At 39.0% G+C, this 27902-nt stretch overlaps 2 protein-coding genes and 1 long non-coding RNA gene across 4 annotated transcripts in view; 1 reads left to right on the top strand and 2 right to left on the bottom strand.

Annotated features, from left to right (window-relative positions):
* Nucleotides 1-12: 12 nt before the first annotated feature.
* Nucleotides 13-14005, bottom strand: LOC109202924 (pulmonary surfactant-associated protein D-like). 2 transcript variants are annotated; one of them, XM_025909292.1, is made up of 6 exons: nt 13322-14004; nt 12769-12810; nt 12361-12541; nt 3073-3177; nt 1708-1773; nt 14-930 (listed from the first exon to the last, which is right to left on the bottom strand). In XM_025909292.1, exons 3-6 carry the CDS (start codon nt 12524-12526, stop codon nt 548-550), a joined length of 720 nt encoding a protein of 239 aa, XP_025765077.1. In that variant the 5' UTR covers nt 12527-12541; nt 12769-12810; nt 13322-14004; the 3' UTR covers nt 14-547. The 2 variants fall into 2 exon arrangements, with proteins under 2 accessions (XP_019217343.1, XP_025765077.1); XM_019361798.2 differs by lacking the exon at nt 12769-12810 and having other exon boundaries at nt 13-930; nt 13322-14005.
* Nucleotides 14006-14027: 22 nt separating this feature from the next.
* The window catches only part of LOC112847534 (uncharacterized), a 24909-nt gene continuing 11034 nt past the window's right edge, over nt 14028-27902 (top strand). The window contains exon 1 of the long non-coding RNA XR_003221112.1: nt 14028-14430. This is a non-coding gene — a long non-coding RNA (uncharacterized LOC112847534). The remainder of the gene's footprint in view (nt 14431-27902) is intronic.
* LOC112847533 (pulmonary surfactant-associated protein D) overlaps nt 18972-27902 on the bottom strand; it is a 19033-nt gene continuing 10102 nt past the window's right edge. Inside the window, exons 4-5 of the mRNA XM_025909293.1 lie at nt 20133-20207; nt 18972-19871 (exon numbers count right to left, since the gene is read on the bottom strand). Coding sequence (XP_025765078.1) covers nt 19489-19871; nt 20133-20207 — 458 coding nt within the window. The 3' untranslated portion in view covers nt 18972-19488. The remainder of the gene's footprint in view (nt 19872-20132; nt 20208-27902) is intronic.

Here is a 27902-nt window from a genome sequence, read left to right as displayed (position 1 = left end):
TAGGTGATATTCTATCACTGGAATTCGCTGAGCTCCTGAGAGCAACCCATTCTTTCATAATTGTTTGTATAAGCAGTCTACAGCATAGCTGCCTGACTTTATACACTCGTTGCCATGGAAGTGATTGAAACACCTTAATCCACTGATTTGGATGGGTGAGGGAATACTTTTAGCAATATAGTGTATTTATGAATATGCTTAGGCAAAAATAAATATTTTGTAAAACGAAAGTTGAAAAATTTAGCCCATGAAGTAGTTTTTCTAATGTTGAGAGACCCTGCATTAACAGATGATTTAGATGAACTGATGTAAATTAAACATAAAGGTATCATGTCTAAATAAGGAACATGAGGATCATTTTGATCTTATTTCATTGCTGTGTCACTTTTGGCATTACATAATCTTTGGTTGCCATCACACACAAGAGGCTGAAACAGAGTTAGATTAAGCATGCAAAGCTGAAAATACACATAAACACATAAATGTGGGATTTTTGTTTGTTTGTTTTGGGGGGGGGCGGTGTTGTAGTTCTTTTCATGAGACATTTCTATAACTGACAAATGATGTGGACATTGAGAGAACATTCATGTGTCACTTGCCAGGAACCGTTTTCTGACAGCATTGTGCAGCCTGTATCCTCAATGGATTTGTCTGGCTGCCCTTTTCCCCAATTGTTAAAGGTCAGAGGTCGATTTTTCATGTCAGTTTTAAACTCCCCCTCAGCTTTTTTATTGTTCACATTGATCCAGGCTTTGGCTCTGAATTTGCCATGAACTTGAGTCAGTGCGTTGTTCTCCTCCTCGTTCTGTGGCAACGCCAGCTCTAAACCACGTTGGCTGCAAAACACTACAGCCTCTGAGAAACTGCCTCTGTGCTTGTTGGAGACAAAGTATTTTTGATCAACCATTTGGACAAAATCATAGTTTATAGCTGAAAAAAAGCACAAAAAAGTGAAATGAGAAAAAAGACATTTACTTGTAGGCAATCTTAAGGATATATTTTCTGGCAAAATAATTGTTGCCTTTTCTAAAGCTTATCTAAAGATTCTTATTCAGTTACATTTTTTATTAATATACCATGAATTGTCTCAAAAAAGAAACTTGGATTTTGAAGTAACACCTCTAAATATGAGAATTTTATAAATGTTAATCAATAATATGTTCTTTACAGCTACTGCATTGTCATTGGAAAAATATTTTGTTACTGTTTATCAATATAGTTTTTACACTGTTGACTTCAGGTTACTGTTGTTGTGAACTGGTGGTATTTTAATAAAATTGAATTAAAAACTGACTATGCAGTCTTTTCTTTATTAATTTAAAGAATGCTGTTTATTATACTGTTATTGATTACAATAGTGATGTGACCTCTTAGCTTCATTCAGTGACAGCAAATCTTTGCGTTAATCTGAACAAAATAATACAAATAGGCATTAATTTGAGTCCTGACTACAGCTGCTGGTCATCTGCAAGCTGCTTTGCAACCCACTACCACACCAGTCCCTTCTGTGGCTGACAACAATATCTTGACTATTGTTACTTATGTCCGGTTTGCTTTAAATTGTAGGTGGGGGTGGTCTTAATACTGTTTTCTCCACTGAAGAGTCCTGTGTATGTAATAGTAAGGCCAAAGTCCCCAGAACAGAGCTATACCATCAAATTTAAAATACAGCAGAACGAAACAAATGAATATGAATAAGATACTTACCAAGTTTAAACTTGGCAATTCTCTTCATTAGCTTTTCAGTATCGCTGTAAAAAGAGCCAATAGGATCTGGACAAAACACATTACAGTCAATAAAGTGTGTATTTATTCATTTGCATATTTAGTTATCTTTTTCCATGTCTCTCATATATCAGAACATAAGGACATCTCACAATACAATGCACCTGGTGCTAAACCTTGTTCAGTATATACTAAAAGTTTTGTCTGCGTTAAGGTTTTGTCATGGTCCTGAGTCCCGGGACTCAGTGATTTTGGGTTTGGTGTATCATTATTATTATTATTATGGTGTTTATTATTATTATTGTCATCATTTGTGGACTCATGTTCTAGCTTTGGGATGATTTGTGTTCTGGTTCTGGGATTCTGGGTTGGTGCGCCCTGTGTTGGTCCCTGGTGTTAGTGTCTCCTCTGCAGCTGTGTCTCCCACCTGTGTGTGTGTGTGATTTCCCAGTGTCCCTCTGTATGTTTTTATGTTGTGTGAACTCATGTGCTCGTGACTGGTCCGTCTGTGTTTGTCTCCTGGAAAACTGTCTGTGAATCCACTGTGCTTTCCCTGATGTCCCCCTTCGTGTTCAGGATTGCCGTTCAATAGTTTAGTTTCTCCCAGTTTAGATTACCCTTAGTTCTGTTTTTGCCATCCCCTCTTTGTGTTTGCCTTTTACAATAAACCTCCCTCGCAACTCAGTAAGTCCCTGAATTCGAGTCCTCTTCCCACACATCACACGGCTGCTGCAGCCGTGTGATGTGTGGGAGCCGCAGCCGTGGAGACGCAGCCGTGACAGGTTTACCAGACATACTTTGTATTAGATGGGAGCTTGACTTCCCTAATAAGCTAAACCATAGTGAATTGTGATTCAACTCCCCAAACCATTATCCTTTCAGAAACCTAATCAATTAATTTCAGAGACTAAACCTAGAGAAAAACTGAGTAAGCAAAATTAAAAGTAAAAAAAAAGAAAGATAAAATAAAAGGAGAAAAAATGGTCTCACAATGGAGTTAAGACAAACACCACCAACCTTCTTTGTTTTTAAGATTTTTGGTTTTTACTAGAAACTTACAAGAGCATGATTTTATGGTAATGTAGTTTTCATGTGTTGTATATTTAGGGTTAAACTGCTATTAGTTGTTCCCTTATTAACACATTGTCAAGACAGTAGGTAGCCCTGCATGTTTTTACCTTAGATGCCCTCCCTGACACAACCCCCAAGGGTTTTAAGTTTCACAGGATTGAATTCGGATATGACTTGTTAGGTAAATGTATAAACCACTACACCATAGAGCCACTATTAAAGTGTGTGTCTGTGAAGTTCCCTCTGGGATCAATAAAGTTATTCTTATGTTCTAACCTCGTCCACACATTATAATAGTTCCAGGTGGGCCGGGTAGTCCAGGTTTGCCGATTCGCCCAGAAGGTCCTGGAAATCCATGTGGTCCTGGAGGCCCTCGTGCACCTAAAGTGAAGATATAAACACATCAAATAAGATGTGAAGTTCATACCAATGTTTCCAGTTTCTGGTTTTCCAGAGAAAAGTATTTACCCTGTTGTTGTTCATCAATGTCGTCCATATAAGGTGGGGAAAATGATCAACCCTACACAACAACATATACTTAACAAAAAAATTAACTTTAACATTCTTGATGGGATTCCAAGCAAGCTGCGTCAAGCTGAAAATGTGATGTCAGACGACATGCCACTGATTGGCCAGAGAATGAGGTCACTGTATGAGTCATAAAAATGACTCCTTCATTTGTTTAATATGTGAAGGATATATGGTGGTTATAATGACACTAATTGCTCTATCTACCCATCTTGGTTCCCTCTTTTCCTAACAATGAGGGAAAATGCTAAACTCAATACCATGATCCAACAATGAGGTACAGATGTGTTTTTTTTGCATCTGACCACAAACCAAGCATAGACCAAGCAGCAGAGATGTTTCTCAACATTACCTTGTTTGCAACATTTTTTATGGTGCGGTACAGAGCTTTAAACTTTTTTTTTTTTCATTTGTTTATCAAGAGATTATACAAACTTATATACATTGTATTGTATGCATCTTACATGACATATTTTCTCAAACATTTCTTTCCCAATCATTTTAACTTTTTCTTGTTAAACAAAAGAGAAGTTAAAATACAAAAAAAAACCATCATACCAACACAAGAACAGAAAATTGAGGGAAAAAAAGAAAAAGAAGAGAAAAAAGTGAGTGAATTAGAAAAAATATTAATAAATAAAATAAAGTAAAATAAAAAAAATAAAATAAATATTAAATTTAAATTAAACACTATATAAATAACATAAATAAAAGAAAAGAAAAGAAAAGAAAAGAATAGAAGGGGAGGGGGGGTGCTTAAATCCTATGGCTACCTTAAAAAAAAAAAGAGTAAATTTCAAATTCTTTTCAATCTAGTCGCAGGGTGGGTAAATCGCATTGTTCTAAGGAAAGATTTGAGATATTCCACAAAGGGTGTCCACTTGTGGATAAATTTTGCAGAACTACCTTTCACTGTGAGTTAGATCTTCTCCACCCTCATGATTGTCCGGACAGTATTAAGCCATTGCAATGCAGATGGAGGCGTGGGAGATTTCCAAAGAAGTAAAATACAGCGTCTAGCAAGAAGGGAACAAAAGGCCAAGATCTCATTTTGCTGGGGAGTTATATTAAGAGGGGTCTTTGGAACTCCAAAAATGGCAATTAGAGGGTCTTCTCGGATCTGAATTCCAAAAACCCCTGAAAGTACAGAAAAGAAATCACTCCAAAATTTGTTCAAACTCGGAAAGAAGAAAAACATATGGCTTAGATTGCAAGGGGAGGTGTGACATCTGTCACATTGGTCTATAATTGAAGGAAAAATTTTAGATAAACGGGATTTTGAGAAATTGTCTCTGTTTATTACTTTAAACTGTATAAGCTGTAGCCTAGCATGGTGTACTTGAACGCATGATGAGATTCACCTTATCCCACCATGATTCAAACAGTTCAACACCTAATTCACGCTCCCAGGCGGTTCTGATTTTACCTGATGAATCAGATTCGGTCGCCATAAGCATACAATATATATTTGATAGAGGTGATTTTTGATTAGGCCAACAAGAAGAAGGTTAACCCATGGAGGATCAGCAGGGAGAATTGGGAAATTTGGAAACAGTGATGAGACACAGTGTCTAATTTGCAAATAGAGAAACAAGTGAGAAGGAGGTAGGTTAAATTTTGAGGATAGCTGTGAGAAACTAAGAAAGACATCATATTTGTAAAGGGCTCTCATGGTTTTTATGCCTCTTTCGTGCCACGTCAAATAGGCAGCGTTGGTAGTGGCAGGGGAAAATAGATGATTCCTTAACAATGGTAATCTGGTAGAGGGGGATATGAATTTAAAATGCGACCTGAACTGAAACCATATCTTAAGTGTAGAGAGCACTGCGGGATTTGAAGCAACAGAAAATGTTTTAACAGGCAGTGATGAGAAGATAAGGGAGGCAGGTGAAAAATATGGAGAAATTGATTGAATTTCAAGTTTACACCAAATCAGGTTAGGTGAATTTAGCCAGTAGGTCAGCTTATGAATATGCGAAGACCAGTAGTACATTAAAAAACTTGGTAGGGAAAGACCCCCATTAGAGGTAAACTGTTGTAATAAAGAGAGCCTCAGTCTAGGGGCCCTTCCGTTCCACAAAAAAAAAGAAACCATCTGGTCCAGGGACTTAAAAAACTGTTTGGGCAGAAATAGGGGGATACACTGACATAAAAAGAGAAATCGGGGTATCACATTCATTTTGATAATATTAATCCTGCCAATTAGTGACAGTGGGAGGGAATTCCACCTCTGGAAATCTAATGCAAATTGTGAGACCAGGGGGGCAAAATTCTCAGAAAACAGTAAATGCAAAGTTCGTGTAATATTAATTCCCAAGTACCTAAACCCCGATGGGCTGAGCTTAAAAGGAATGTCAGACTGCTCAAGTGTTAACGCTAAAGAGTTTACAGGGTAACATTCACTCTTGAGCAAATTAATTTTATAGCCAGAAAAAGAGCTGAATTTTTCCAAGACCGATAAAATTGGAGGAAGACTACATATGGGGTCAGCTACATACAAAAGAAGGTCATCTGCGTACAGGGATACCTTAAGTTCAACACCTGCACGGATAATTCCATGAAAGGAAGAGAGGGATTTCAGAGCAACAGAAAGAGGTTCTATGGCTAAAGCAAAGAGAAGGGGAGAAAGAGGACACCCCTGTCGAGTGCCACGGCATAGTGGAAAATAATCAGATCGAACTGAGTTGGTGATGACACAAGCCTGAGTTGATGTATAAAGAAGTTTAATCCAAGACACAAACCTTTCTCCAAACCCAAACCTATTCAGTACAGCAAAAAGATAATCCCATTCAACCCGATCAAAGGCCTTCTCTGCATCTAGAGAAATGATCACCTCAGGAGACGTGGGACAATGAGCAGAAATTGTGCTTAGCACTGTACGTGTGTTAAAGAAAACTGACGGCCTTTGAATGAAAGGTCTCCCCAACCCATGAGTACCTGAGCTTGCAATGATGTGTATTCTGCAGATGTGTTTCTTGTAAAAATACTATATCTGGATTTAGACGCTTCAAGTGTGAAAATATTTTAGAACGCTTCACCGGGTTGTTAAGGCCTTTGAGGTTCCAACTTAAAAATCTAACTGAGGAAGAACTTGATGAGGCTTGTATATCACGGGACATGTGATCAGTCATTTATAGCAGAAGTAAGTAGGCACCCCCCTCCCAAAGGAAAACAAAACAAAAACAAAAGAAAAAACAAAACAAAACAAAACAGAACGAAAAACAAAAAACAAAGACCACCCACCCCACCCCCTCCCTCCCCTTGCTTGCACTCTGTCCTTCCCCAAACGAAGGAGCGGTGCAGACTCCTATGGGAGTCATTGACAAAGTTGTACTTTCAGCTAAATAGCGCAATAGGAACAAAGAAACCCCAAAACACCTTTAAGTGTCGGGTGAATCCCGCAGGACTAGACACACAGTATAAAATGGAAATATACGACAGGCACTAATCTCGGGAACCAAGAATGCCAAAGTGAAAATATTGTTTTTAAATTAACCCTGTAAGGGACAAACATTTTAAAACTGACTCATACATTTTTGAACCTCAAAGAATACCTTACCCCAGAAGAAGAAAAACACACTCCTCAAACCGTGAAGTATAAACCGGAAACGTCAATCACTTCCTTAAATATATATATTTTTTTTTTCTCACTTGGTTATCGTCTTAATGTAAGTTTTGTTTAAGTGTAGCAGCAAAGTCCTCGCGGAGAGCCGAAAGCAGGTCCGCTTTGAGAGCGCCGACATCGCTACTGGTGGCGGCCTGGGCCGCAGTCCCCGACTCAAGACAGGTCAGGGGCTCGTCAGGAAAAGCAGGCCGCAGGTGAGGCCGGATCGAGCTTCCTCCTTTAGTCGGCTTTGGTGGCATTTTAATGACCAAAATGAAAAAGTATACTATTTTAAAACGAGTTAGATATCGCTTGGGGTTGAGTCAGAAAAAAGTGCCCAGTAATTATTAAAAAAAAAGGTCGACCCTGCAGGAGCTCACTAAAACACTACTCACTCCAAGCCGCCATTAGCCGGAAGTCCAGCTTTAAACTTTTAAAAGAGTCTTCATAAGGTCAAGATATGACTGCTGAATTCTGTGCTTTGTTCCTATCGTCATCAGCATCAGCAAAAGGTTCAGTTAAGTTAAACCAACACCTGTCATTTGTATGTGTTTTATACATATATAATGATCACTCACTCAGCAATCACATTTTCTACTCAAATCAAAAGAACTTCAAGTTTAAAATATAGAAAGTATTGAAAGTAGTTTTGATAGATTCACAAGAATCAGGATGAGCTTTGCGTCAAATTTTAGATATAAGGAAGATCTTTCATATGATATAACTGACAAACTTGACCAGCCACTTATTCCACAATGCGACCCTTGAAAGTTTATCCAACATGCACTGTTTCAAAAAGTGATAAAACATCAATTATACTATTTTTTTCAAAAGTTACTCTATGTCTCAGATATTGAATTGTCGAGTTTTGCTATTGAAACTATGATACTTTGATAATTTCAGTAAAAAAATTATAAAGTCATTAGATTGGATTTTTTTTTAAACCAATGGCTGTTTCTAATATACCATAGGAAAAAATATTGCTTAAAGGTGTTTTTTATCCCTTCTGGTGTATATAGGGGTGTGAAAAAACCTATATAACCTTGTGTGAAAAAATGTATTGCAACAACAGTAAAATATGGTGGTGGTAGTGTTTGGTCTGGAACTGTTTTGCTGCCTCAGGACCTGGAAGCACACTTGGGTTCTGCAACAGGTCAATGATCCAAAACACACCAGCAAATCCACCTCTGAATAACTTAAGAAAAACAAAATGAAGACTTTAGAGTGGCCGAGTCAACGTCCGGAACTGAATCCGATTGAGATGCTGTTATGACCTTAAAAAAGCAGTTAATGCTCAAAAGCCCTCCAATGTGGCTGAATTACAACAATTTTGCCAAGATGAGTGGACCAGCGCTGTAAAAGACTCATTGCCAGTTATCAAAAATGCTTGATTGCAGTTGTTGCTGCTAAGGGTGGCCCAACCAGTTATTAGGTTTATGGGGCAATCACTTTTTCACTCAGGGTCATATTGGTTTGGATTTTTACCCCTTAATAATAAACCCCTTTATTAAGAAACTGCACTTTGTATTTACTTGCATTATCTTTGTCTAATATTCAAATTTGTTTGATGATTGGGAACATTTAAGTGTGACAAACACAAAAAAATATGAAATCAGGAAAGCTGCAAACACTTTTTCAAACCAGTGTAGCTCTTATGCTACACGGTAGCATAAGAGCTATGCTACCGTGTAGCATAAGAAAAATACCCTACCCTAACCCTAACCCATATGGACGTTATGAGGCCTTACTTTTTTGCCCAAAATATATTGTAGATATATTGATCCAGAAGAGGGGCCAAATTCAAATCTGAACACATCACCACTTACTGTCACAGTCCTGGCTCGGTGACCCAGTGTTTTGTGCTGTTTATTATTAGAAGTCTTTGCTTTTGTCTTATTTAGAGTCTCTAGTCTTTGGTTTCAATGTTATTTAGAGTTCTTAGTCTTTTGGTTTCCGTCTCTGTATTCAATGTTTGCTCTGTCTGCCCTGTCAGCCGTATCCCCTTGTCAAGTTCGCATCTCTGTGTCACATGTGTTCCTGCTTTACTTTGACAGTCTGTGTCCGATGTCAGTGTATTCTGTTTTGCTTCCTCCCTGTTTCGTCTTTTTTGGTCTGATTAGTTACAGCTGTGTTCCCCTCCTGTTAACCATTTCCTCATTACCCTCTGTATATAGTGTGTGTTGTCCTTTTGCTCCCTGCCAGACCCCCCCCCCCCTGCACTTCTAGGTTTCAGGTTTTTTGTAATGTTTTTGAGCAGTAGCGGTTTTTGATACGGGCGACACGGGCGGTTGCCCGGGGCGGCATCACGGGCATCGGCAAAAAAAAAAAAAAAAAAAAAAAAAAAAATTGCTCGTACTCATGCTGCCCCGACATGATGCCAGCGCATTTTGGGAATGTCGTAGGCACCGATCGGTTTTCTATCGCCCATTTGCTGGGAGTAAGGCCGCCATCCGTTTGCGAGGTGCGCCTGCTGCTTGCGGCACAGGGAGGAGAGGGCGGGGCGGCGGGGGATTCTCTGGCTGGCTGGAGCAGCATCTAATAACCAACTAGCAAAATAAAACAAACTAAAAACAAACCAACAAACATGAAAACACCAGACATAATGATACAGACTTATAATTTGCACCGATGTTTTTTCGAAATTCTATACGCGAAAAGTGAGCGCGAGAGCCCTCGGTGCGCCTGCTCGCTGCTGAAGTCAAAGTAAACTTTATTGTCATCTCCGCTACATACAGTCCAGTATATAGAGAGACGAGACGACGAGGCTCCAGTTACTGCAGTGCAAGTAAACAAACAATATAGTAAGAAAATAAATCAATAACAGGGATCAATAACAATTTAAAATTTATAATTTACAATTTGATGATTTAAAGTCTCACACACAACCCGTCGAAAGGGGAGGGAGACATGCTGCTTCCAAATAGAGCACATTTCATTCATAATGTTGTAAATCCAAAAACCATTATGTATTCATGATCTGAATCGTGGGTTGTGTGAAACCCCAGAAATAAACCCCAGACAAAGTGAATCTGTGAACTAAGGTATAGGTGTATTAGGTTATGTTGTGGTGATCCTCAGGTTGAAGGATGGGTGTTCATACTGGAGTGCAAAATGAAAACCAATGGAAGATGGACTAGAAAAGTTCAAAGCCATCAGGTCCTCAGTTTAGAAAAAAGAGAAAAGAAGAGGAGAAACGACCAAAAGATACATGTAAGCAGATGTGTCATTGGATAATGGCAGGTCATGTATCCTGAAACAATCAGAATCAGAATACTCTATTAATCCCTAAGGAAATTATGTGGGTTACAGTTGCTCCAAGAAGAAATGGTAAAAAAAAATGGTAAAAATAGTAACAGTAACAGACTAAACTCCAAACATTATGTAACATTTTTTACACATTTAAGAAAAAGCACTAATATATACAGATCACTCAGTTCTAAATATCAAGGATTAACAGAGGTGATTATAAATAACTATCAAGAAGATTGACAAGAATATTACAGAGTAGAAAAGAGCGTGTGTAAAAAGGGTGTAGCTATTGCAGTGTTCACTGTGTTTTAGATGGAGGTGTTGTACAGGGAGATGGCCACAGGCAGGAATGATTTCTTCTGTCGGTCAGTGGTGCTTTTTGGTCAACTCAGTCACTCACTGAACGTGCTCCTGTGACTAGCCAGCATCTCATGTCATAGAGTGGGTGGGAGGTATTATCTAACAGTATCTTTATCTTGGAAAACATCTGCCTCTCAGACACCACCCTAACGGAGTCCAGCTCCATCCCCACAACATTACTGGCCTTGTGGATCAGTTAATTTAGTCTGTTGGCATCTGTGACCCTCAGCCTGCTGCCCCAGCATGCAACAGCATAGAGGATAGCACTGACCACAACAGAGATACAACGAGATAACATCAATTAGTAGGGATAGTGAAGTGTCACTTGGCTATGATAGTAAACAGTAGACACTGATGTAGCTTACTGAATATTTTGGACTGTGTTCAGCACAATGTTATATTATTATATTGTTGATTTGTCCTGTTCTCATTGTATGACGAATTATAATGGCTGTTCGTTAGCCGTTTGCATACTATGCATACTCTCTCTCTCTCTCTCTCTCTCTCTCTCTCTCTCTCGGGGGGGGGGGGGCGCCAGAGGGAGTGTTCGCCCAGGGCACCAAACAGGCTAGGACCGCCACTGTTTTTGAGGCTTCCCATGTTATTATATTTAGCTTCACCCAGTTTAGGTTTTTGTAGTGTTTTTAGTTCTTCCCTTCATTAGTTGTTTTGCAGTGTTTTGTACAGCCTCTAATAAAGGCTGGCTTTCAGTTTAAAAGTTCTCATGCATCCGTGTCTGCGTTTGGGTCCACGTTCTCTTATCTCCACATGGATTGCCTTCCAAACCGTGACACTTAGGACACTGTCACGTTGCTGCTGTTTGGTAGGCTGGGATTGGACTGAAATGCAAGACTCCAGAGACCAAACTCAAACAGGCAGTTTAACTACTGTACTTTCACAAACCTAAGTAGTACAAAATCCCAAACTAAAGAAACTAAGAAAATCTGACTACAAGGAAACACGGAACAAGAAAGCACTCAATATGAGGGGAGAATCGACGATAATGAGACAAAGAACTGAGAGACATTCAGATAATATACACACAGGAGGAAATCAGGGCAGTTCGGAAACACCTGGGGAACACATCTCAACAGAATCTAACTGAAGAAACCTAGGAAGAAACTGAACATAACATATACAACACAAGTGACTATAGCAATAAACCAGGAAACTAACACTGACATGGAGACTGAGATGCACAAACTTGACGTAGACAAGGGAAAATTACATGGAGACATGACTGACAGGGGAAACATGGCAAACTACAGAGGCAGGGCACAGAGGGACCAAAGAGACACAGGGACACAACTGTGGAGAAAGAAGGTGAATAAACATGGAAGCAAGACCGAAAACTTACAGGGGACACTAGGACACACAGGCTAGACTAAGAAAACCTGGGCTTGAAAACGAACTAAGAACTAAGAACTAAACACATAAATAATTAACATAGGAAGCATTGTGAAATACTAGACACAAAAGACTAAACAATGTAGAACACTGGGTTAAATACCCAGAACCATGTGAGGCACAAATATGTTAGACCATGAAGTAATTTCCAGAAAATCTGTTTGTTTTTTAAATGAAGCATTTGTTGAACTACTGTTTACTGCAACTTACTGCATTTGGCTTTTTTTAAAAAACAGATTATTGCTTGAAAATGTATTGTGCAGATTATTTAGGTTTTTTGGTGGAAAAGAATCACACTGATAATGTAAAATTTTTAAAAACCTATAAAAAGTCGTGTACAATACACTTGGCATTATGGGGTTAAAAATCACCCTGCCTGTATTGAGTGTATTTGGGGGGATGTTTATCACACTCACCCCGTTCCCCTTTCAAGCCTTTTGGTCCTTGTTCTCCAGGTTCTCCAGCTGCCCCGGGTTCTCCAGGTGACCCAGGTGGGCCTTTAGGACCAGGAGGACCAAAAAGCTGACTGTAGCCCACAGGAGCCATGAGGCAGAAGGTTATGGCAAAAACATATGGCTTCATCTTCTTTACGCAACTCTGAAATGTGACATGTTGGAAATGGTTTTCTAATGAAAATCTTCTCCAATTTTTATGATGATTTAAATAAATGAAATCAAAGAAAAATAACAGTTTGTTTGGTTGCAGGTTGTCAGCTGAATAGAAAAAATATCAACCTTGGTCAAATATATTTAACCTTTAAAGGTGAGTCAAACAATTTTAATAATTTAAAATTAATTTTGTACTTTTTAGAGACAAATACTCACAGTTTAAATGACGAATGATATGGATGTGATTCTTCTTTGCAGCTTCCAAACAGAAGTGGCAAAGAAAAAATTCAAAGTCAGATATATAAGACATCCAGCCCAGCTATAATGAGAGACAGGTGAAGAAAACCAGAGTCTGCCTCGGGTGTCATAATCGAGAGCTCACTTACAACCAGTGCCTTTTAAAAGCTTTTCCTTTCACTCACAAAACACAAGCTAGTGTGATCAATCAAACCTGAATAATCAAAAGGCCTGCATTCTGAAATGTAGCAGGGTTTGCATCAAAGATAAATAGAATGTGATCAGTAATGTTGGTTCAGTATTGGTGAAAGATTTTCTTATTTACAGTTTATGTAGGTGTTCTAATCATAATTCAAACTGACATTTAGTAAATATGATCAAGTAGTAATTTCAGTTATTAGAAAGGATAGCCAGATGCAGATGATGTAATTTTTTTAAACTGAATTTTTATACATATAAATTGAAAAGTTATTCAGTTATGTTAGTGTCAAATATCAAATAGTATTAAAATGAAAATAAAATAGAAACTCACCATTATACATAAGTAGTTATCCACTAGTTGTGCTGCTTCATGTACAGCTTTAAAACAAATTCAGAACCCAAAGTCAAAAATATCTGACATTCTTTGTAGAGGAAATAAAAACCATGTGAGTATTTCATTGGACACAGAAGAGAGGAAAAAAAGTATGAGGCCAAAAGCCTGCCTCTTTATAGCTAAAACACTCTGAGCAAGACAATTATTTTATTACATTAAACCACAAAGAACACAGACTTATCTTTGCTGAAACATGTATTTTACATAACTGTATAGGTCCGGGTCATGGTAATCTGAGGAGCTTGGAAAGAAAAACCATAGGACTATTTTAAATTTCTTGAAGACATTTTGTCTCTCATCCAAGAAGCTTCTTCAAGTCTGAGACCAAATGATGGAGACTCCCAGGTTTTTAAGCGCTAGTGGGAGTTTTCCTTCAAGGGGGTTGTTGACCTATTATTGATCATGTTCCTCATCACATGTGCCAAGGTTTGAAAAAGAGTGTGGGTCATTATTATCAACAGAGTTTTCAGGTGAAACCACTGTGAGACCTTGCCTCACCCTATCATGTGACTTACTGAGATCAACTGACACAAGATGTGAGTGAGCATTAAGGCACCTGAGAAGGGATCTCAAAACTGGATTATAGGTGATAGACAGTTGGTGTCTGTGACACAAAGGAGAAGTACACACTGTTAACAGGCTGGTTACATTTTATTTGCCACTTTTTAAATTGTTCTCTGCAGCTTTCAGCTGACATGTTCATGGTGCAGCCTTTTTCTCTCCTGTCGCAGCTGGTAACGGAAATAGCAGGACTGATCACACCAACCAGTCCCAGCTGGTCTGCCAGCCTTCTGGCACTGCCCACCGGACACACTGCCCTACCAGTCCAACACATTCCAGTCCTCTGCAGCAGAGCTGCAGACCACACCCCCGCCACATACCTCCAGCACCAAACTAAGGTCAGAGAGCTATCCGGGAAGCCTACCACCCACGAGAGGGAGAGGAAATCAGCCATGACCACCTTGAAATGAAACGGCTGGAGAGCGAGATACCACTGGCTGATCCGAGCGTTGGCATCCTTCATGCGATGGAGCCATTGCAGTGGGGTATGGTCTGAACACAGAGGCATGCATACTATGCCAGCTACTTGGTTATGGCGTTACCTGTATGCTCTGCTTGCTAGCACCCTGCTATTGTTGGATTGTTGTGATGGATTGTCTCCGGGGCATCTTTACACCGCCTGCACCTGGGGTCTTGCCAGATGTGATAGACCCCAGCTTTTATTGATTTTGTGCTTAGAGCTTCCTCCTTTGCTGCCATGACTAGGTCCTCTGTCCTGTCTCCGTACATTTTATACATATCTCTGTACATTTTATACATATCTCTGTACATTTTTATGTGTTCGAATTTCGATTGCTTATGTATAAAGGACTAGTGTTTATATCTACCTTGCTATGAGAGCTGTGTAACACCCAAATTTCTCATTCGTGGGATAATGAAGGTTTCTTCTATTCTGTCTTTCATTCCAGCTTTGTCCAGCCATTGGTAGGATTTCTCGATATCAATCACTTCTTCTATCTCCCGGTGGGACACATCGTGCAGCATCCTTTCCTTGCATTGTAGTTTCTCTTCTTGCTCCTCTTTTTTCTTGGGTTTCTGCTGCCTGAGGTGTTCACTAAGCACATGATCATCTCTGGCTGAGTTTGCAGCTTTCCTAATGGCTCCTCCATGGTTCCTGTTCGGCCGTGGGATTCCAAGGTACTCGTTGCTATCCTCAGTGTCTACAGTGTTGCTTTCGGGTACTGCATTCGCCTCATTTCTGACTATCTTTCTTCTATTTGTTACCATTCAACTATACTTTTCCAGTCTGAATGACATTCCGATGTCATTACTGTAGATCCTGGTGTTATGGATCAATGATTATGTCATCCCTGTAAAGGAGGTGAATAATATTTGCTCCCTTCAGTCTTGTTAATGATCTGGCTGCAGGGTTCAGGCCTATAAAGAGCCGCAGTGAGGACAGAGCATCTCATTGGTAAATCCCACAGTTTATGGTGATTTGTGCAGTTGGCTTGGCATTTGCCTCTAATGTTGTTTTCATATCCCCATTGAATTATTTTTGGGTCATGTGGATCTTGTACAGTTCTAAGCATTCCAGGATGCATGTATGAGACATTGTGTCATAGACTTTCTTGTAGTCGCTTCCATGTCATGCTGAGGCAAGTCATTTCTTGGTTGTTCAATGGGACTGGTCCTTTCTGGGGACATTTTGACTTTGGTGAGCCATTCTGGATGCATCTCATCTATTAGCAGCTAGTTCATTTGTGCTGTCAGGTGCTCAAGGAGAGCAGTTGTTTACATTCTCACATTACTTAATGTTTACCTGCACTGTCATTTGGGAAATCATTTAGTGAGAAAAAGCTTGAGAAAAAGCTGATATTCTGGGTGGATTGCCAGGATATTTCACAGGTTTCAGGATGAAGTGAAATAAATTTAGTGGTCAAATCACATCAAATCACAATTTCAGCGTTTCAGTTTATTGTTTAATATCATAAAACAAGACACTTGGATTTATTTTTTCTTTGTCACTCTGGGGCAAAACCAGCTCTAATCCTCGCTGGGAATAGAACTCAACAGCTTGGAAGAAAGAGCCTCTTTCCTTGTTGGACATGAAATATTTTTCATCAACTCCTCGGACAAAATTGTAGTTTATAACTGAAAAACAGAAGCATAGAGAGAAGAAATCTGAATAAACTACTTTTATTTATTTTTTAAAAACAGCAGTAAAAAGGTTTTGTCTAGCTATCACACATGATGTATCCTTTCATTTTACTTTATTGTTCAAATTACAATGCTAAATAATGTCTGAAAAATAATTTACATTTAAAAACCAAACAAGCCAGAGTTTGAACATGATTCAAAACAGATTAAAATCTGTATGTTCCCCCTACTGTAAAACTCATGTCTAGTTGCTCTTGATGACACTTACCCAACTCTAACTTAGATATGCTTTCTTTTAAGGATGTAATGGTTTGAAGGTCCTGGTCTATGGAACCAATGAGATCTGGATCAAACACACACACATATATACAGATAGATAGAGAGATACACACACACACACTCATTAACACATGAGCTCATGGCATAGAGCTGACATGCAAATGTTTTTGCAGTCTTAGGAAGGTCACCTAACAATCCTTTTGGGGGGTTGTTGTTTTGTTTTGTTTTTTTTATTTTTTTTGCTTAGCATATACAAAATCATCAATTAATTTAATTAATACAAAATGATTTAATTGTGTAAAAATAAAAAATACAGCTTAATAACTAATGAATCTGATAAAAACTGATTACCACCCACTCTGCAGTCTGCACGTTTTCCAGATGGTCCAGGAAATCCATATGGTCCAATTATTCCAGCTAAACCAGGTGGTTTATCAAGTCCAGTATCTTCTTTAAAGCAAGTATAGAAGTATCAGCTGTGATCGTATATGTTCAAATATTCACTTGCAGTCTGAAGAGTAAAATTCTCTCAGCACATTAGGAAAATGGTTATATGGAGCTAAAGATCACTGAAATTGGAATTTTAGCCTTATGTCAGCACCACAAAAAGACCATAATTAATACATTTAACCATATATCTAAAAGTAATTTGTATAAATATAATGAACCTATAAATGCAGAGCTTAAAGATAAATGAGAAGTTATTAAAGGTTTTCAAAGTTATTCAGAGATGTTAATTTGTTAAATGGTATTAACACTAAAATATAATAAAAACTCACCAATATACAAGCAGTTATCCACTAGCTGGGCTGCTTCGTGTGCTGCTTTCAAACAAATACAGCTCAGAACTCAAAGTCAAAAATATATATAGCACATATTAAAAACAACGAAGTTGACCAAAGTGCTTCACAGTCAGACAGAGTAAAAGTATGAGACAATTAAACAAAACAATTAAGAAAAAACAGGGCAAGAAATGATAGGTGACAACACAAAAAGCCAGATAACAGCCAACTAGTTTGAATCAAGTTTTAGGGCGCAATTTAAAAGACTGGATAGACACGGAGGTACGAATATGAGCAAGGAGGTTAATCCAGAGTCTAGGTGCTACAGTTGCAAAGGTCCGGTAACCTCTGGACCTCAGTCGAGACCTAGGTTGTGCTAGGAGCATCTGATTGGAAGATCTTATTGCTCTATTGGAATTGTACAAATGGAGGAGTTCGGATAGATCGCTGGACGCTAAATTGTTTAGAATTTTAAAAGTAACCTGTTTCTCTAGTTTAAAAGAGCTCTCCAGCAATACTCCAAGGTTTCTTACAGTGAGCGAGAGATGGCTTGCGAGAGGACCGAGGGCATCAGCTAACTGGTCTGGCATCAAAAACTATGACTTCGGTCTTATTCTCGTTCAGTGTTAGAAAATTATGTGATAACAAAATTTTAACCTCGTGCTATGTTCATTAGTTGAATTTTTCAAGGAGCATTTTGCAATGTCCAACACCTATGCTGAACTGGTCATTGATATGGGTGTGATATGGGGTGATTATTGATCAAGGTTTAACTTGAAGTGCATATATATTTACAAATTTAACTTACAATGAGTATTGCAGGAGCAAGTAAATGCCCTATTTTTAAATCCACACTATGATCAGTGTGGATTTCATTTTTGTTACATGTTGGTCAAGATGCTGAATTACTTACACCAGACGCCATGAAAGGGTCCTCTTCTCTCTCCCAGGTTCAATCGATGGGTACTTCTCTGTATACTTTGATTGTATGTCCTATTTAAGAAAAAATAGATAAAGTATCGAAATGAGTATAAACTATATGGGTGACTGCCAACAAACTGCATTCTAAGTTAGCCAAAAGTCTAAATAATTATCATACCTCAAGAAGCATGTCATTGATGAGCCTGATTCTCACTCCTTTAGCTCCTCCCCTTAATGAAACTACATCCATCAGTTGTGGGGTCCAATGGCCACGTTTAGCCTAAAAAGTAGATTCAACACTTACAGTGGTTATTCTCTTGAATTATTTTTTAATCTGTAGATTACACATACAGAAAAATTGCTATAAAAAGCTTTGACCATTATTACAAACAAATGTCAGGCTTTACAAATGTTTTCTTTAAAAGGAACCTGTTATTTTAAAAGTATTAAATTTAAATTTACTTAAAACTGATAGTGCAGACAGATAATCCACCAAAATCACAATTTAATATATTTTTTAAATATTAAATGATTTTTATCTATGCACAAAGTACTTACATAAAAACTTAAAGACAAGAAGATTCACATAGTCTATGCCTGGATGTTACTACCAAAATACTAACATTTCTTACATGTGGTAGTACAAAATATTTGCTCAACTGTATGAGAATAACATCAGACACAAATCCACTATTGGTCATAACAAAATTGACTAGCACAAAGGCATTGCTTTAGTAGAAGTGTTATTTGAAAATAAAATGTTACTTACCTTAAAATTTCTTTAACATCTGCCTGCAAATCCACCATCCACATTTAAACATTTTACATGTCTGAGTATTTCTCTCATGATAAAACTGGTTATAAAGCATTTATCTAGTGAAACATATATGTATGATTTTAATCTTAGTAAGTGCAATGTACAAATTGATACAATCATCCTCAGGTTATGAAGGTGAAATTATTTAATCAAAATGATAATGTACTGCTGCATTCCAGGTTACAAGCTGCTTATTCATTTGGAAGCTAATAAAATCAATACATTTGAATCTGAAAACAAGCCACAGACTATCCTCAGACTTTGAGCTGCTAATTCTCATTCCAGCCATGTCACACTCACTGACAAGCTTGTTGTTTGATCAAGTCATGCAAATAAAGCAGAGATGAGATCTTGGGGCCACCGGACCAGAACACCCTCCACGACTTCTCACTCTGCTGTATGAATATAAATATGGCTACTGTATGGTGAATGGCTGCTAAATACTGTAGGTCTCGAAAGAATTTTTCACCTTACCTAAAAATGTAATAAAAGATTTGAAAGAATCTTTTGACCTGTTTTATAGGAATATGAAAATTGCACCAGATAGATATGTAATACATTAGATTACATATTTGCACTCCATTTGATTTTCCCACACCAGAATCCAAAGAGATATACTTTACTTCATGTCATCAAAGGCATTTCTATAACTGACAAACAATGTAAGCATTCATAGAGCATTCACTTGTCACTCTCCAAACACCGTCTTCTGACAGCGTGGTGCAGCCTGGATCCTGGATGGATTTGTCTGGCTGCCCTTCTGCCCAGCTGGTAAAGGTCAGAGGTCGGTTTTTCATATCAGCTCCAAAGTTTCCCTCTGCTTTTCTATTGCTGACATTAATCCAGACTGTTTTAGGACTGCTTTCAAACACTTCAGTGAGTAAGCGATTCTCTTTGTCACTCTGGGGCAAAGCCAGCTCTAATCCTCGCTGGGAGCAGAACTCAACAGCTTGGAAGAAAGAGCCTCTTTCCTTGTTGGACACGAAATATTTTTCATCAACTCCTCGGGCAAAATCGTAGTTTATAACTGAAAAAGAAAGCCGCATAAAAAGAGAAATTGGAATGAACTACTTTTATTTTAAAGAAACCAGCAGAAAAAAGGTTTTGTCTAGTCATTACACACCATGTATCCTTCCATTTAACTTTATTGATCAAAGATCAAATTATTATGTTAAATAATAATCTGAAAGATAATTGAAATGTTAAAACCAAACAAGGAAACCCCCCAGAGTTATTAATGAGGTAGTTACTGTAAAACCTATGTCTAGTTGCTGTTGATGACACTTACCCAGCTCTAACTTGGTTATTGTTTCCTTTAGGCCTCTAATGGTTTGAAGGTCCTGGTCTATGTCACCAAAGAGCTCTATATAAAACAGATAAAATTATCAGTGTTGTAGTCATTTGGGACCAACGGTTCTTTGTGTAGGGGAGACCGGGGATAGTTGTAACGTGGGTCAGTTGTAACACTTCCAATTTCTCCAATCAGGGCTAAGTTTCAAATGATGTGATTCATCCTGTGCATGCCCAATTCAGTTCTGCTATCACATGTGAAAAATCAGCACATTTTGTCAAACACAGACAATTTAACACGAAAAAAAGTAATTTGTATGCCAAAAAGTAAGTTTTTCTACTTTATTTCAATTTCTAATAGCATTATCTGCTTTGCAGTTAAACTCATCAAACTTAAATTATGTTATTTTTATGTCTATGGGGATATATTCTGTGTAGGTCTTTAGTGCTAATGTTTTAGCCGTTGGCTGTAATGTTAACTAGTTCATGGCTATAGGAGTCTGGGTCAGTTGTAACAGCAACAGTCTGGGTTAGTTGTAACCAGTGTTGGGTAAGTTACTTTAAATTAGTAACTTAGTTACATTACTAGTTACTTCCATCAAAAGTAAATCAGTTACTTCAAGTTACTCGTTACTTTAAAAGTAACTAGTTACTAGGGAAAGTAACTTTGGTTTTACTCAGACTTCTCTTGTTAATGTGTTGCTTCCGTAACTGGATACCCAGCCAGACTGCCAGTCTTCTAGCTTGCTTACTTGCCACAAGTGCACTGTGCCACCTACCAATAGAAAGGAAAAAATAATGTGCATACTTCCACGAGAGAAATCCCACGCCTGGACGATCGTCGACTGCCGCCATGATTCTAGCCTACGTCACAGCGTCATGTGCGCTTTTTACATCCAACACAAAAACTGCAGTCGTGGTCCTTTTGATTGTACTCAGAACTCAGAAATTCTGCCTTCTGAATAGGAAGATGTAGGTAACACCAGACTGCAGATGAGCTGCATATAGGGCTGGACTGGGACAAAAAAAATCGACCCGGGCATTTTGACTAGAGACCGGCCCGCCATTATAGGAAAAATCATAAAGCCTTTGAATGAAAACAAACACTGTTGTGACAGTGATGTACACTGTCTTGATGGTATATATGTATCAATCTATCAATTGTTTTTTGTAAGACTCAGATAATTATTTATTAAAAGCTAGACATTTTAAATGAGAATAAGAATGAAAAGTATTTCTTTGTGCCCCCCTTTCCCTGTTAATGCCCTACCTGGCCCCCTGGCATCACTTTGCTAGACCCGCCCCTGCACAGTTACCAGCTGTCAGCTACATAGAAAAGGATCCTGGTGTTATTTGTCTCTCAGAAACAGTTCATAACTTCCCTTCAACTCATTCATGTCACCTAACAGGTAAACCTGTTTCTCCATCACCTGTTCAGCTCTGATGATTCAGTAAGAACATCTCCTGGTTTCATCTTCATGTTTCCCTCTCACCAGATAACCACACCAACATCATACCAGCAGCTTTCACAGCTGTGGCTCCAGCAAACATCAGCTGATACTAGAAATTAATATTAAATAAATTCTAACAACAGCTGATCAAGATTAAACGTGCTGCTCTTGTTTAACGCGACATCTGCTGGTTTCCTCTTTCTGGCGCAAAGTGGGCGATAAACAAACAAGACAGAAAAGCCGATCAGCTGATCATTGATCAGTTTCATGATTGAAGTAGAAACAGGAGAGGGAGGGGGGGAGAATGAGAGAAGAAGAGGCAGCTGACAGCGTAAACACAGAATAACTCCAGCTTTGTGTCTTTTTCATTGGAGCTGAAGTCCGGGACAAACTGTTCCTTTTCACCTCAATACGAAACGCATAATGTTTTCTCTGAATACGAGACGATTCCGTTTTTTAGGGCATGGTTGGCAACTCTAATAATTAACCGTATGAACAAAATAAAGTTCAACATCAGTAACATAGCACCCACACAGCTGTATAGAAACTCCGTCATGCTAGCTAGTACGCAGTACGAAAAAGTCAGCACAACGAAAATAAACTCCACCTAAACTTGGTTTATATCTGACCCAGATAGACTGCAGGTCATAACTTCTTACCTGAAGTTCAGTTCACCTGACACTCTCGGACCGGCGGCCGCTTCGGGTCTCTCCTCTTGCCTCCACTTTCTCTCATCCACCTGCTGGCCTCCACCACTTGCTAATGTTACTGAATCTGTGGAAGCTCCGCGATAGCCACCACACGAAGTAATGAATAACGAGCCTATCTAACTCCCAGTAACGAGTAACGCGTTCCTGATTTTGGCATAATAACTAGTTTTTACTCTAAATTTTATTCAATTTAGAGTAAACTTGTTTTGTTTCGGATAAATAAATATTGAAATATCTTTTGAATTAGTTAAATGTCAGAATAAAGAGAGACAGAGCTGTCTATTTTTTTTATCACTTTCATCAAATTTAGGAGTACATATACACTAAGTTTATTGTTAATTAATGTTATGTTACTGCTTAGTTAATTTCATGTTTCAGATGTTAGTAAAATGTGCCACTCTGTGGCCCCTTTAAGTTGATATTTTATGACAATAGAAGAAGAGTTAGACAGGAAGTGGATGTTTTCTTGCTATGCTGTTTCAAGATGGCCGCTCCACATTCATGTCCTTCCTTTGGGTGTTTGTTAAAGCATTGTCTTTTCACAAAATGAAAGAACCAGTAAACTTCATAAGATCTCATCTATTGTCTGGAGTTCCTGGGTTCATGTTTAGCTGTTTGGATAGCTAGTCAGACTTCTAGCGAGGCCATTTACAGTGAAAAGACAGCAACACGGCAAGCATCATAGCTACGGAAGCCACCGCGTGGAGCTACGACCATCCTATAAAGCTAAGTAAAGTATACGGACGGACGCAATCAAAATACAACAAATCCAAAATGTCTGACAGTAAATTCTCCAAAACTGGGACAGAGTCAGTCCGTTCCCACAAACCACGATCAAAAGCAGGCTCGTCAGCTAGCATTGAACTGCTCAGAGCAAAAGCGAAGGCTGAAGCTGCTCAAGCAAGAGCCTCATATGCAAAGAGAGAAATAGAAATTAAAGTTGAGCAAGCACGCTTACAAGCTACTCTCGACGCACTGAGAGCAGAACAAGAGAAGGAGGCTGCCATAGCAGAAGCTAATTCTTTAGAAGCTGGTCTACTTGAATTAGGCTTCGAAACACACAGTGTAGCTTATGGGCCATCCCTATCTGAGAACAAAGAAAAACGCACTGCGCAGTACGTTTTGGAACAAACAGCTATCAATGCAGCAGAATCAACAGCCCCAGTAAAAACTGAATACAAAGACCCTGCACCTGCTCTTCAAGAAATCGCTGTAAAAGCGGAAGAGAAAACAAACTGTGCTGCTACTCATAATGAACTGTACAAGCCCCTATCCACCAGCTACAAAGAGTTTACCCCTCTTGTTCAGACACCATATAAATCCAATTGTGCTCACAGTGAACATGCCCCGAGCCAACCGACTTACGACCTTGCCAAATATCTAGCCCGCAGCCAGCTCATTACTACAGGCCTTACCAGCTTTGATGACCAACCCATGAATTACTGGGCATGGAAATCGTCTTTCAAAACCGCAATTGCAGGGTTAGACCTTTCACCAGGAGAAGAGCTGGATTTGCTGGTGCGCTACCTTGGTAAAGATTCAGCCAAACAAGCCAAACAAATGAGAGCTGTCAACATCAGATGCCCTGAAGTTGGTTTAGCTATGACTTGGGAAAGACTTGAAGAAGTATATGGCTCCCCAGAAGCTGTAGAGCAAGCTCTCTTTCAAAAGGTCGACAGCTTCCCTAAAATCACACTTAAAGAGCCTTATAAACTCCGTGATCTTGCTGACCTAATGTTAGAGCTAGAGGCAGCTAAGCTGGATGGTTACTTACCTGGCTTGTCAATTCAATTTCAATTCAATTCAATTCAATTTTATTTATATAGCGCCAAATCACAACAAAAGTCGCCTCAAGGCGCTTTATATTGTACAGTAGATCGCACAATAATAAATACAGAGAAAAACCCAACAATCATATGACCCCCTATGAGCAAGCACTTTGGCGACAGTGGGAAGGAAAAACTCCCTTTTAACAGGAAGAAACCTCCGGCAGAACCAGGCTCAGGGAGGGGCGGCCATCTGCTGCGACCGGTTGGGGTGAAAGAAGGAAAACAGGATGAAAGACATGCTGTGGAAGAGAGACAGAGATTAGTAACAGATATGATTCGATGCAGAGAGGTCTATTAACACATAGTGAGTGAGAAAGGTGACTGGAAAGGAAAAACTCAATGCATCATGGGAATCCCCGGCAGCCTACATCTATTGCAGCATAACTAAGGGAGGATTCAGGGTCACCTGGTCCAGCCCTAACTATATGCTTTAGCAAAAAGGAAAGTTTTAAGCCTAATCTTGAAAGTAGAGATAGTGTCTGTCTCCCGAATCCAAACTGGAAGCTGGTTCCACAGAAGAGGGGCCTGAAAACTGAAGGCTCTCCCTCCCATTCTACTTTTAAATACTCTAGGGACAGCAAGTAAGCCTGCAGAGCGAGAGTGAAGTGCTCTAATAGGGTGATATGGCACTACAAGGCCATTAAGATAAGATGGGGCCTGATTATTTAAGACCTTGTATGTGAGGAGCAGGATTTTGAATTCAATTCTGGATTTAACAGGAAGCCAATGAAGGGAAGCCAAAACAGGAGAAATATGCTCTCTCTTTCTAGTCCCTGTCAGTACCCTTGCTGCAGCATTTTGGATCAGCTGAAGGCTTTTCAGCGAGTTTTTAGGACATCCTGATAATAAAGAATTACAGTAGCCCAGCCTGGAAGTAATAAATGCATGAACTAGTTTTTCAGCGTCACTCTGAGACAAGATATTTCTAATTTTAGAGATGTTGCGCAAACGGAAGAAAGCAGTCTTACATATTTGTTTAATATGTGCATTGAAGGACATGTCCTGGTCAAAAATGACTCCAAGGTTCCTCACAGCATTACTGGAGGCCAAGGTAATGCCATCCAGAGTAAGAATCTGGTTAGATACCATATTTCTAAGATTTTCAGGGCCGAGTACAATAACCTCAGTTTTATCTGAATTAAGAAGCAGAAAGTTAGCGGCCATCCAGGTCTTTATGTCTTTAAGGCATTCCTGCAGTTTAACTAATTGGTGTGTGTTACCTGGCTTCATGGATAGATAGAGCTGCGTGTCATCTGCATAGCAGTGAAAATTTATGCTATGTCTTCTAATGATGCTGCCTAAGGGAAGCATGTATAATGTAAATAGAATTGGTCCTAGCACTGAACCCTGTGGAACACCACAACTGACCTTAATGTGTGAAGACGACTCTCCATTTACTTGAACAAATTGGAGTCTATTAGATAGATATGATACAAACCACTGCAGCACAGTACCTGTAATACCTACAGCATGTTCTAATCGCTCTAATAGGATATTATGATCAACAGTATCAAACGCAGCACTGAGGTCTAGCAGGACAAGCACAGAGATGAGTCCACTGTCAGAGGCCATAAGAAGATCATTTGTAACCTTCACTAAAGCTGTTTCTGTGCTGTGATGAGCTCTGAAACCTGACTGAAACTCTTCAAAGAAGCCATTCCTCTGCAGATGATCTGTTAGCTGTTTGACAACTACTCTTTCAAGGATTTTTGATATGAAAGGAAGGTTGGAGATTGGCCTATAATTAGCTAAGACAGTTGGGTCTAGAGATGGCTTTTTAAGTAAAGGTTTACCTACAGCCACCTTGAAGGCCTGTGGTACATAGCCGATTATTAGAGATAGGTTGATCATATTTAAGATTGAAGAATTAATTAATGGCAGGACTTCTTTGAGCAGTTTTGTAGGAATGGGGTCTAAAAGACACGTTGATGGTTTGGAGGAATTAATTATTGAAGTTAACTCAGAAAGATCAATTGGAGAAAAAGAGTCTAACTTAACATCGATGGTACTAAAAGTAGCTGTAGATAATATTACATCTGTGGGATGATTATTGGTAATTTTTTCTCTAATGATAAAAATTTTATTTGTGAAGAAATTCATGAAGTCATTACTAGTTAACGTTAAAGGGATTGTTGGCTCAGTAGAGCTCTGACTTTTTGTCAGCCTGGCTACAGTGCTGAAGAGAAACCTGGGGTTGTTCTTATTTTCTTCAATCAGTGACGAATAGTAAGATGTTCTGGTTTTGCGGAGGGCTTTCTTATAAAGCAGCAAACTATTTCTCCAGGCTAAATGATGATCCTCTAAATTTGTGACATGCCATTTCCTCTCCAGCTTACGAGTTATCTGCTTTAGGCTACGTGTTTGAGAATTATACCACGGAGTCAGGCACTTTGGATTTGAGGCTTTAGTTTTCACAGGAGCTACAGTATCCAGAGTCGTACGTAGTGAGGAGGTAAAATTATTAACAAGATAATCGACCTCTGTTGGAGTAGCGTTCAGATAGCTGCTCTGCTCTATGTTGGTACAGGGCATTGAAGATGGTAACAGTGGGTGGATTATATTCTTAAACTTAGTTACAGCACTTTCAGAAAGACATCTACTTTGATAAAGTCTACTCTCCACTGCTGTGTAATCAATTATTGTAAATGTGAATGTTATCAGGAAATGATCAGACAGCAGAGGGTTTTCAGGAAACACTGTTAAATGTCCAGTTTCTATGCCATATGTTAAAACAAGATCTAGAGTGTGATTAAAGTGGTGGGTGGGTTCTTTTACATTTTGAGAGAAGCCAATTGAGTCTAATAACAGATTAAATGCGATGTTGAGGCTGTCATTTTTAGCATCTACATGGATGTTAAAATCACCCACAATAATTATTTTATCTGAGCTGAGCACTAAATCAGATAAAAAGTCTGAGAAATCAGAGAGAAACTCTGTGTAAGGCCCAGGTGGACGATAGATAATAACAAGTAAGACTGGTTTCTGAGTTTTACAGCTGGGTTGGACAAGGCTAAGCATCAGGCTTTCAAATGAATTAAAAGTCTGTCTTGGTCTTTCGTTAATTAATAGACTGGTGTGAAAAATTGCTGCCACACCGCCCCCTCGGCCTGTGCTTCGAGGTTTCTGGTAGTTAGAATGACTCGGGGGTGTTGATTCATTTAAACTAACATACTCATCCTGCTGCAACCAGGTTTCTGTAAGGCAGAGTAAATCGATTTGTTGATCAATTATTAAGTCATGTACTAACAGAGTCTTGGAGGAGAGAGACCTAATATTTAATAATCCACATTTCACTGTTTTACTCTTTGGTTCAGATGTGGATACTGTATTGTTCTTTCTTTGTGAGTTTTTATGTTTAAGTTGTTTATTGCTGGTTTTTAGTTTGTTTTTTGTCTGTTTGGGAGCTGACACAGTCTCAATGGAGATGGGTTTTTTGGGGGGTAGCAGGAGGAGAGAAGCTGCAGAGAGGCGTGTAAGACTGCAACTCTGCTTCCTGGTCCCAACTCTGGATAGTCATATTTTGGGGGGTTTAATAAATTGGTCCATATTTCTAGAAATGAGAGCTGCTCCATCCAAAGTGGGATGGATGCCGTCTCTCCTAACAAGACCAGGTTTCCTCCAGAAGGTTTGCCAATTATCTATGAAGCCCACATCGTTTCTGGGACACCACTCAGACAGCCAGCAATTTAAGGAGAACATGCGGCTAAACATGTCACTCCTGGTCTGATTGGGGAGGGGACCAGAGAAAACTACAGAGTCCGACATTGTTTTGGCAAAG

Source organism: Oreochromis niloticus, linkage group LG7 (genome assembly GCF_001858045.2).
Source record: "Oreochromis niloticus isolate F11D_XX linkage group LG7, O_niloticus_UMD_NMBU, whole genome shotgun sequence".
Taxonomy (NCBI): Eukaryota; Metazoa; Chordata; class Actinopteri; order Cichliformes; family Cichlidae; genus Oreochromis; species Oreochromis niloticus.
This window is presented reverse-complemented; position numbering and strand designations above follow the sequence as displayed.